Below are 11,336 nucleotides of genomic sequence, written 5' to 3'. Positions count from 1 at the left end.
TGTATTTGTCCTATTTGACTATGGCTGTTAGACAGACTTTTGTAAATCACACTCACTCACCCACACCAAAGTCCATAAAGAAAATACTGGTCAGTTTGTGTCACTGAGGAAAAACAGAACAGGGATTTCAAACGCCAAAATAACAATAAACCATGAAAGCATATTCTAAACACTGACATTTAGCTGGAAGCTTCCTGGAACAGCGGGGGTTGAGCCTGACTGACAGTTTGTCCACTTACACCAGCAACCACGTAACCTGAAGGACAGTGCTGGCTATCAATCACACACAGTGTCCATGGCCCCGATACATGATGATGCACTTTATCGTCTATTTTAACCCCCAGATGGGACCATAATTTACACAATGTGTTGGTGAAGACCTGAAAACAACAAGTGAGACCATAAACTTCTCAGTAAAATGTATAGCGGTGATGAATCAAGGGGTGTGGGTAGGGTAATTTTCTCATAGGATGAGTGGAACAGTTTGGTTTTGATACCGTCTGGTACATATTTGTTGCGTTTTTATATTAGGAATAGCACCAAAAATAACCAGCGCCAACTTCCCTTGGGGTACCAGATTAAAATGGTACGGTACGGTAAGACAGGCTTGACAGAAAAATGTCCCTCCCTTGCTATTCTCATACAAAATTCAACAAACCCAACAGGAAAAACACTTTTGCTGGATGTCCATCACTGTTGTGTTGCGTTCAATGAAGAAAAAATTAGTTAAAATGAGTCTCTAAAGTAACGCAGTTTTTCGTGCAGCGGCACCGGAGTCCAGGCACCATTTACCAGTTAGCTCCGTTAGCTCTGTTAGCTGTGCTAGCTCCTTTAGTGCGCCGCTGTTGTGCCCACACGACGCCTACAAGTAAAAAAAATACTGTTCTCAGTCGTTTTAAGACCTTTTAAATGCTTTTTTAAGACCAAAAACACTATAAATATATGCGATAGTTTAGGGACATGCTTGCTAGCTAGTCTGCTAGCAAGCATGCAGATTACCATTTATATCGTTACCTCTCTACATCTCCCAGCGAGAAAAATAATAAATATATAACATTAAATAGTCCTGCCCCTTAATTTTAGACTTTTTAAGACTTTTTAATGATGCGCGGACACCCTGAGTCACCCCCTTATGGCCATTCAACAGAATACAGGTTAGCTTTACTTTGTCCATGTCCTCATATACAGTTTATGGTTAAAATGTTTCACAGTGTGCACGTTCCCAAAGAAAAAAGTAAAAAAAAAACAAAGGAGGACGAAACAAATTTGCATATTTATAGTGAAAAGTAAATGCTAGAAAATTGCACAGTGTAAGCAAATACATAGAATATATAGAAGCTGTTCATAGGGAGAGTTGTGAGAAGACGGCTACATTTTAAGCCATAATTTGCATTGATTATTCGTTGTTGTTTTTTAGCTAAGACACAAAGCAAACATCCAAATGAAGTTATTAGAGCTATAAAAAGTTAGCATACACACACACACACATGTATTATGGATTAATGGAACAATACAACAAATCCTCAGTTCTTTGACAGCACCCTTGACTTAATCGGACCCCCGCTACTTACATCACCCACCCCCCCACACTCACTAAAAGGGCAAAGACCCCCAGGAGGATCACGCAGCCCTCATGATGACGGAGGAGTTCATGATGTTGATGTTGCCTCTCCGTCAGTGCGTCTGTGTCTACACAAACGCCGGGGAGAGGCCCATTCCGCACAGAATCCTCCCCGCCGTGGCCAATTCCACATCCCCCTCTGACACAGATATCATGACATGGAGCACAATCAACTTCACGAGCGATTTCTCGTCATAATAACAACAACAACCAACCGACACGTCCAGAGATTCCATCTATGTATAAATGAAAAAAAACGCTCGCAGTCGGACGTCAAACGCGCACAGAAACTACCCCCCCTCCTGTTAGCGAAAAAAAAGCAGTGGCCATGAGCTACATGATATCTTGTCAGTCAGGTCTAATTCTGTATTCAAACTTAATAGCTCCTGACAAGCATTTCAGACGTTGAGTGATGGACCACAGGGAGCGTGGTGGCCACAGTGGGCATCATGTCCACTCAGCAAATTCACATTTAACATTTTCCTTTCCTCCCACTTGGACAAAATAAATTATACATCGGTGGATCTCTCTCTCTTTGTCGCATCGATCCGTGCAGACAAAACTCCCTAAATGTTAAATGTGAAAGGGGGGGGGGGGGGGGGGGGGTGTTTTTCATCTGGCTCCTTTTACTCGTGGGACACTGTTTTCACTGTATCCTCTCTAATTCTGACATCCTTGACCCCCTTTTTCCTCACTCTGTCTGTTATCTGAAATAATCTCAGGGCCTCCTTAGATTCTATTCATCAGAGCAGAAAGAAGCAGGCTCCGACACTGGTAATAATAATAATAAAAAAAAAATAAAAAAATACCATCTGTGCCTTGCAGCGGTAAAAGGAGTGAGTGGGTCTTCAAATGGAACAGGCTCTGTTGTCTCCCTCTTCCCCACCCCTCGCCTCTTTCGTCAATGCCATTTCAATTGAAAAGCATAGTGGTAATTAAATTCCAGCAGGGGTTAGGGGCAACTGTGCGGCACCCCGACGGGGGGGGGGGGTTTCCTGCCCTGACATAAAGATGATACAATTCAAGAGGACAGAGGGGGGCGCCAGGCGGACAAGGAGGGAGGGTGACGAATGTCATTTCTTCACGTTCACTGCCATGTTTGTACTACTCAATCTTCCTGACATTTATAAAAAAAAGAAGAAGAAATGAAATGGATATTTAAACTCGGCAGAATGCCACACTGACCTTTTCCACCAAAAATCTGGGATATTCTAAACACATCTATCTTCTGTATGTGCGGCATTTTGCAGAATTCTTTTTTTTTTTTGGTAGCTGCTGAGGGAGGATGAGTGACTGGGAAGACACACACAGATTGTGTGCACATGTGTGCGTGCGTGTGTGTGTGTGACTCACAGACGGATGCTTGTTGTTGTTGTTGTTGTTGTTGATTCACATTATGGTGTTGCTAATCCAGAGGCCACACATTTCTGCTTTTTCCCCCTCCATTCTCTCGCTCTCCTGCCTTTTATTCGCAACAACAACACTGTCAGTTCAGTTTAAATTGAAACACATACAGAAATTAGCACGGCATAAAACTGCAATTATAAAATCTACTTTTAACGTGTTGTTGTTGTTGTTTTTTTTACATTTAAATCCAGAGCCTAATTTAAGAAAAGTGCAGGATTATACAATAGAATAAAAAGCTTTTCAATTATGTATTCTAATATGATCATTTCACTTCCATAACTATGAGTAATGGGAGTTTTTGTTGATGGCATTTAAAAAAAGTAGTTTTTTTGGTCACGTAAATCCTACATAATCATAAATATTTGCTTATACAACAACCGCCGCCGCCGCCGCGTTACAACGTCAGCGCTAAGTAATTAATGGCCGACTGCGAATGACTAATCTAATCCATTAAAATAGGTTGACCCTACTGCTCCGACATGATCCTGCCAGTGCTTCACTTACATATTAATTTATCAGAACCTCTTACCGGACATCTTTCATGGGATGCATTGATGAAACTCTGGTGCCATCTAGTGGACACAGAGCTCAGTGCATAACCGTGCAATCTGGACAAACACTCCATAAGTAAAATTAAGTAGGAAAACGTGTAATTAAGAGTCCATGCAGCACTTTCCAGCTCTGCACACTGTCAGATGAAATGTCCCCTCCTCGGTCCCATTTTATTACGTCAGCACAACTGCCCGCGTGTCCTCTTGTGTGGTCGACAGTCGTGTGTCAATACCGGTTTAAAATCCCCAGAATTTCGTCCTTAACAGACAAAGGAGAGTGCTGCTGGACGCCCGGCCCGCCAATACTCGTCTCCCAGCAGTCAAAGCCGCAGTTTCTCAAGTCGTGCACTGTGCTCTCCACGAGCTGGGAGTCCGTTTCTACGAGAATAAACAAGTGGAGTCAAGATGGGCTGCAGTTATACATATATATATAATAATAATAATAATAATAATAATAATAAAAACACACGATAACTAGACTTTCTATGTCCCAAAAAGGACCACGTCTTGGTCAAATATATAATGAGGTTTCAGCTCAATGAGGAAGATACTGCATCCAAATGAAAACTATGATGCTTCTGAAGAAAGAGCGGCTTTTAAAGCAATGACAACAACAATTTGATACGTGTGTTCTCAACTGAAAAAGACTCTGAGAACAAGACAAGAAGTAGTAAATGATCCATTTAGAAACAAATACAGAACATCTGGAACATCTATTTGGAAGATGCAACTCATAAGCTCTTTGGTTGTTTCGTTTTCTCAAAAGAAGGATGAGAGACAAATTTCCCTCGTGCACAGAATGGATCCAAAAGTCTGTGTATGAGCAGCCGCCTTCATCATTTACTTGTTTGTTGTATCACAACAAAAGACGGAGTATTTCAGGGAAAACAGAAAGAGGAATTTGTTGTCACTTGTCAGCAAGTCTGACAGTTTGACTCGAGCGTCCCTCGTACAGTTCGGAGTCATTTTAAGTCAAATGCCTTGACGTCATTTAAATTATATTCATCATGTAAACTGGAGAAAAGTTGACTCTCTTCCTACAAAAAACGAAAAATCTATGACGCTTCACATGCACCGCAGTACCTGGTCTGAGCAGCGTGATGCCACAGCCTCCTCCCCCAGCACCAGTGAGCTTGCTGTGGAGTCCTCTGGTCAGTGTGACCCGACACAGTGTGTCCAGAGCGGTGTGTCCCACGCCCATCACGTTCAGATGGTGCTGGTTAATGTCAATGAGCTCCTATAAATGATACGGACTGCTGTTCACAGGAGGGAATGTGCTGAATATGAATATGGTCAATCATGTAGGGCTGAACCATTTGGAAGAAACATGTAATTGTAATGTTTCAGACTGAGATTTGATCTGCAATATAATAGGTGAGTGTACTTTGGAAAAACGCTCTTTCCATTAAAAACTCTGGATTAAATGGACTGCTTATAAAAAAAACAATGGGACAAGCGCTCAGTTGTTATAAGTCTATACTAATATGAAGGAAAACTGTTTTAGTAACCACTGTTTAGTGTTTTCATGTGGGGTTTTGTAACACATGTTCACTAATACGAGTAAATAAAGAGTCATTTAAAGACAGAAACACTAAAAACAACAATAGTAGTTGTTGTTATATATATATTTGAGTAGTGTATTTACATTAGCCAAAATGTTTCCAACACTCATTAAATCCATAGAAATTAATATGTCTGATAAAGAGAACTGTTTGATTCATCGCCTTTAAATTATAAATTGCTGCTGTTTTACATGAGGTTTTTCACATGTAAGTTTTAAAACACACTACTTTACTCAATAAAATGCCAAGACTCTTAAGTGTGAAGCCCCCGCTCCACTGGTTCTGCAAATATTTCACAATAAATGCCTTGTGCTCTTACTTTGAAACTGATGCAGAACGCGTCACGTGATAGACAAAAGGCAATTGGTGAGATTAGCCTAGTTTAGCAGAGATATGAGGCGTAGAGAGAGAGAGCGATACGAGGAGTCAGGTGGTCGGTGTTAGCTTGTTGTATATGCAACTTAAAAAACCTGAAAAAGGATCACCGAGAGGATCGGTCACTTAAACGGGATGTGAGCCAAAGCTCATGATCCGTGGCTGCTCCCTGACGCCAAACTAGCTCTTTTGTTCATGTTTTGACAAATACAAATAGTCTCCAACATGTACTAATGATTACTTTCATTATCAATAAATCTTTGAATTATTTTTTTTAATCCTTTAGTCATTTTGTGGGTTTTTTGTGTTTTTTTTTCCACAAAGCAAAGATATTAATTCTAATAGTCATAGAGGAGCAAAGAAACCAAAGCATTCACATTTCAGAATCTGAAATCAAAAGAACTTGTTCATTTCATTTCACTTAGAAAAAAAAAAAAACACTAAAACCAATTATTTATAAAGAATTGGCAATTTAGAAAAAATTAGCAGATAATGAATCCATTCATCGAATAGAACACTTAAACTGCAGCTTTTGTGTTTTGATTTGAAAAAAATGAATTGCTCAACTCTACTTTAACTATAAAATAATTGGCTTTATCGTGTTGTACCTCTAAAATACTGTAGTGCTCTCCTGTGATGGGTTCAGAGGTCATCTCGGAGAGGACTCTCTCACACGTGCAGGAAATGGCATCGACAGAGTCCAACACTGGGGTCATTACGGAGGGAAACTACAGAAACAAAAAAGAAAGAAATCAACATCACAGCTCCTTACAGCCGCCACAGGTGTGTTTTTGTGTGCACGTTATAGAAAAGTCTGGCGCATTTATAGATGAACCTGTACACAAACATAAACTGCAAGAATGTCACAGTTTGACTTTGATTGCTCCAGCCCCGATCACAACACTGCCACGGCAACCGAGGCAGACAACTGAACACCTGCTGGTTTCACCACGGCAACAGCACACACGGGTGCTCGGCTAAGAGTTTAATTTCAATATTTTATGAAGGCACTCGATGCGAGACTCTGGAGGATCTGCCATTGCAAAAAGCGCCACCTATTATATTAATTACAGTGTCGAAATATATAACACGGGGGAGGAAAGAAAAAAAAAAAAAACATTAAGTACCTTGTTAATTTTGTCCTTCACCCCGGCAACAAGTACCTTGGTGCTGCGCGGTACTTTGGTGTTAGTGAGGAGGATTCTTAATAACGGCACTCTGTAAGTAAAGCAGACAGATTACAGTGTTCACACAGACATATAATCCTGCTGCGCTAATTTTACACAGCCTTCATTTGTTTCCTGTGAGGGAAAAGGAAAAAAAAACGACTTGCTCACTTTAAAGGGGACATATTATACCATATTACTTCAAGTTAAACTAGTTCCCTGGTGTATTAATGAACATGTCTGTAATCATGCTTTGGTCAAACTACTATAAGGACGAAACACCATAGCAGTTTAAAAAACAGCCCTCTTCAGAACGCTCGGTTTAGTAGTATCTCTTTAAGTCCACCTTAAAGGTCCACCTTAAAAAAAAAGTAAAAACGAAACTTAAGGGACAGGAAATGACATCAGCCACAGAGGCTACTGGGAGCTAACAGCAGTTAGCATTTGGCTCGAGCAGACACATTGCTGTCATATATAACATGTATCCACTGGACAGATAAATCCTCTGAGGCTGGAAGTGTGTGTAGAACTCTGTGCTGCACTGTGGAGCCAAGAATAGAACTTTTCGCAGACTTTGCAGATTTCCAGTGTTCGGATATCGTTGCCCTCGGCAACACTCTCGCGTTGTTTTACGGACAAAGCGAGAGCGCCGCGAGACAACAATTCCAGGAATTTAGCGCATTGTGACGTAGCAATGACTGCGGAAGTCAACATTGCGTGTTTTATCTCCTATACTTAGACTGAGGAGGACTGCAAAAACATGCGAGTGTGAGTCATCTTTTTTCACACTTCGCCGACTGATAGAGTCCCATATATAAGGATTTCAATGATTAAAAAGTTGATTTTGCATAATATGTCCCCTTTTAAACGAAAACAGAATTAAACAATGTTAATCAGTCAGTACCTGCTCAGTGGTATTATCTTCCCAGCCAAGAATCTCAGCATGCCACCTACATTAAGGCAAATAAGAGTCATTAAAGAGATAATGATCAGATGTTTAGGAAAGGTGGCCGAAGTGCTTTAACACACTCGTGATTCCATTACAGCGCCGACAAAGGGAGACACATTATAGGATTCAGGCCTCACCCCATGTTCCTACAGCGTTGTCCACTCCTGATGGATTACCGTGGATGATCATTTCCCCTCGGAATGCCCAGCTGTTGATGAGCTCCAGATCCTCCTGGCACCACCTGCAAAATCAAAGTAAGAACTTGAAAAACTCTGTGACCTAATCTCTAATGCAGCCTTATAAACTGAAGGTGTATCTAATGTTTTACAGATGTTTGTGAGATTTTAAAACTTTAAAAACATTTTTACTTTTTGGCTTTCGGCCCAGTATGTTGGTTTTTATCTTTTATTATAGTTTTATTGTATGAGCTGTTATTTTCTACAGTATTTTATTGTTTTATTGTTTGTTCTTAAGTCTATTAGGTCACACGTTTGTATGTTCTCTCCGTTCATTTATCTCTGATGTATAGCACTTTGTTTCAGATGCTGTTGTTTTTAAAGTGCTTTATGAATAAAGTTGGATTGGATTAACAAAACAGTGTAGCTGCAAGTAAAGATTATTGTCAAATTTGATTAATCAGGGACTTGTTTGGTCTGTAAAATGTCAGCAAATGTGGAAAAATGTGGAAAAACCTGTAAATAGTGATGTTCTCAAATGTCTCGGGTTTGTCCACAAATGCAAGTGATTCAGTTTTAATTATTTATTTGTTACATGGAGCAAAGTAACCAGATTTTTGACCCAAAACAAGTTTGTCTTTATGCTACATTATTGCAATTCTTGGTTATGTTTTCAATAAAGTCCTCCATTACCGACATGAACCAACAAAAATAACACATTTGGTAAGAGAAAAAAAAAGAAAAACCCTTAAGAAATCATGAGAAAACTTTAATTTAGTGACATTTAGGGCATATTGTCATAATTCTGTCTGACTGCACACAGCACAGGTTACAGATTGTAAACGCAGCTTTAAGGCTAATGTTTTGTTTGTTTTTATGTGCATATATTCTTACCTGGCGGCGTGATCCGACTCTTTGAGTGGCGCCGTAATGGCTCCGCTCGCGACCAGCAGAGCTGCAGATAAACACACCGAGTAGGCGGCACTCGACCCCAGTCCTGCTCCGGTCGGCAGCTCCGACCACACAGACACCGTCAGGCTGGGCAGCTCGCTGAGGAAAACACACATTAAAAGATGCTTTTAAAATCCAAATGCATATATTGTATATATATATATATATATATGACTTAATACTACCATTAACATGATTAAGAGATGACTGCAAATTATCTGGACTCTGGGTCTAGCAGAGATTTCTTTTTCTCTCTCCTCTGACACTAAGTGCTTACTCATGTATAAATATTTTATGTTGTGATTTGGTGCTATACAAATAAAATAAACTACTTTAATGAAAAACCACACAACCTACAAAGGAACATTGATATTTAGAATCACTACCTTCTCTCCAATCACATTAATTGGTACAGTAATATATGGCGATCTATACACATCTATACTACACGGGGCCAACAGAACCTCGCCTGACATCGCTGTCGATGTCTGTCAAGGAAGCTGCTTTTGGCCAGACAGGAGAATACTCTAAACTAATTGTCTGACTCTTTTCTCAAGGGGGGAAACACATCCAGACTTGTTAAAGGCTGCAGTTGTGGCCCAGTGCCAGACTCTCATTAGCGGCCATACTGTCAGAACCCATCACCTCTGTCAGACACCGGCACCCGTGTCAGTTCCGATTAAACCTCCCAACAACCGGCAGCTCTAATGTTCGTGAACATCTTTCGCCTGTTCACAGCCGCTGCGGCTGCTAAAACTAACATCCTGCCTTTTTCTGCGTCTCTGTACCACTTCATTAAAAGGTGAAATTTTTTTTTCCCTTGAATCGACAAAAATGAGCACATTATTACAATAAAATTAAATATTTTAAAGGAAACAGCAGTGAAATAAACAATCAGATGGTGACATTTACAGCATTAAAGGACCTGAACAACTCTATGTTACGCAACAGTTCACATGCGAGAAAGAGCATTAGTATACATTCAATTTCAATCTCCTGTTCTTAGAACATCAAATATAAATATTTTCTTTGTTTTGATTAAAGCTCAAAATTAATATTTGTTTCATTTATACTGTTTATATGTATGTATTTCGATCTGTATGTAAAAGCACACTGTAAACCGCTGTTTTTAAAGGTGCTATACAAATAAAGCTATTATTATTATTATTATTATTATTATTATTATTATTATTATTATTATAAAGCCCATAGCAAAATATTCTTTCAACACCATTTGATTCTGTTACTTGAGGGTGTTTTAGTGACAGATTTGCATGCTATTTCTCTCCACCGCCACTAGGTGGAGCACATTGTCATGTCTACAGCTGCATTTGTGAAAATGCCAGCACATGCTGCTCTACAGAGGGGTGATATTTGCTGGGCTTTGTTTTAGCTTAAGAATTAGAATTAGTAATTGTGCACACACATCAATTAGTGATCGTGAATTTAACCCATCCCTAATACACACAGCCATACTGCCGTGTTGAACTGCCATATTACCCTGAACATATCTTTAGAAGAACAGCAGTTCTGTCTCACCCTGATCCAAACAATGAGAGGTAGAGGTAGAGGAAGGCTAAGGTGGCCATGTGGGAGGTGTCCAGGTTTCCATCAGCGGCACCAACAAATTCACGCAGTCTCCTCACGAGTTCAGGGTCCAGAGACTTCACCTCCTCCTTCTGAGCTGATATTAATAACAAGACACAGCTATTATCACAATTGCACAATGTCACACACTTTGATAACACTTTGATTTAATAGTTCAAATAATCATCCCTTACCACAGGAATAAGAAATTAGCTGCTTCAGCTCAGACACGTCCCAGCTGAGAAATATGTCAATATTTGGAAGGTTGACGCAAACTTTGCCAGTGGCGGTGGCCGTCAACCTTAAAAATGTTCTCAGGTTCAAACTGACAGCAAGGGCCACCTGTGGAGAAGCACCAAAGGTCAAAGGGTCATCAAAAATATGCATAATTTCACACAGATACACAGTGGACTACGATTATCCCTAATCTAGGGATGAGCAGATACGATCTTCAGTATCTAGGTTGGACTTTGGCAATATAAGGAGAGACATGATGTTCTCAAATGTCTCGTTTTGTCCACAGACTAAATTTATTCAGTTTTAGAAAAACCAAAAACAACTCGATTAACACCGATTAACCGATTATCAACGCATCTGACGATTCATTTAGTGATGATTAATCATCAATTCACTGAATAATCATTGCAGCCCTAGTTTGTTATAACGAGCAAGGTTGGCTGACTAAACCATTGTCCTAAAATCAATGTAATGCCATGATTTGGTTAAATATTGGCTGCTGACGTATGTAGTCACCAAAAAAATAAAAACATTTACACAGAATGTTCACTTTACTCTTACCTTCCCATGTACGACTGCATGTTCTCCGTGAAGGATCGCCTTCCCAGGAGCAGACACGAAGCAGTCGTTGACTTTCATGACAAAAAGTTACCTGGAGTTTGGTCAACTTATCACTGACAGTAGTAGTGGTGGTGCTATTATTATTAGCCACTTAGCCACCGGCAGCTAACAGCTATAGCTCGTTACTCCGCGA

The 11,336-nt window shown here is 40.0% G+C and overlaps 1 protein-coding gene across 1 annotated transcript; it reads right to left on the bottom strand.

Moving 5' to 3' along the window:
* Positions 1–3,805: 3,805 nt before the first annotated feature.
* On the bottom strand, positions 3,806–11,251 carry mvk (mevalonate kinase; the record flags this gene model as incomplete). The annotated part of the gene is made up of 10 exons (XM_083905413.1): positions 11,144–11,251; positions 10,540–10,687; positions 10,298–10,442; positions 8,702–8,857; positions 7,769–7,872; positions 7,587–7,632; positions 6,644–6,734; positions 6,125–6,244; positions 4,663–4,816; positions 3,806–3,957 (listed from the first exon to the last, which is right to left on the bottom strand). The coding sequence occupies exons 1-10, from the start codon at positions 11,219–11,221 to the stop codon at positions 3,806–3,808; spliced, it is 1,194 nt and encodes a 397-aa protein (XP_083761539.1). The 5' UTR covers positions 11,222–11,251.
* Positions 11,252–11,336: the final 85 nt, after the last annotated feature.

This window comes from Microchirus variegatus (genome assembly GCF_963457635.1).
Source record: "Microchirus variegatus genome assembly, chromosome: 18".
In the NCBI taxonomy this organism is placed as follows: domain Eukaryota; kingdom Metazoa; phylum Chordata; class Actinopteri; order Pleuronectiformes; family Soleidae; genus Microchirus; species Microchirus variegatus.
This window is presented reverse-complemented; position numbering and strand designations above follow the sequence as displayed.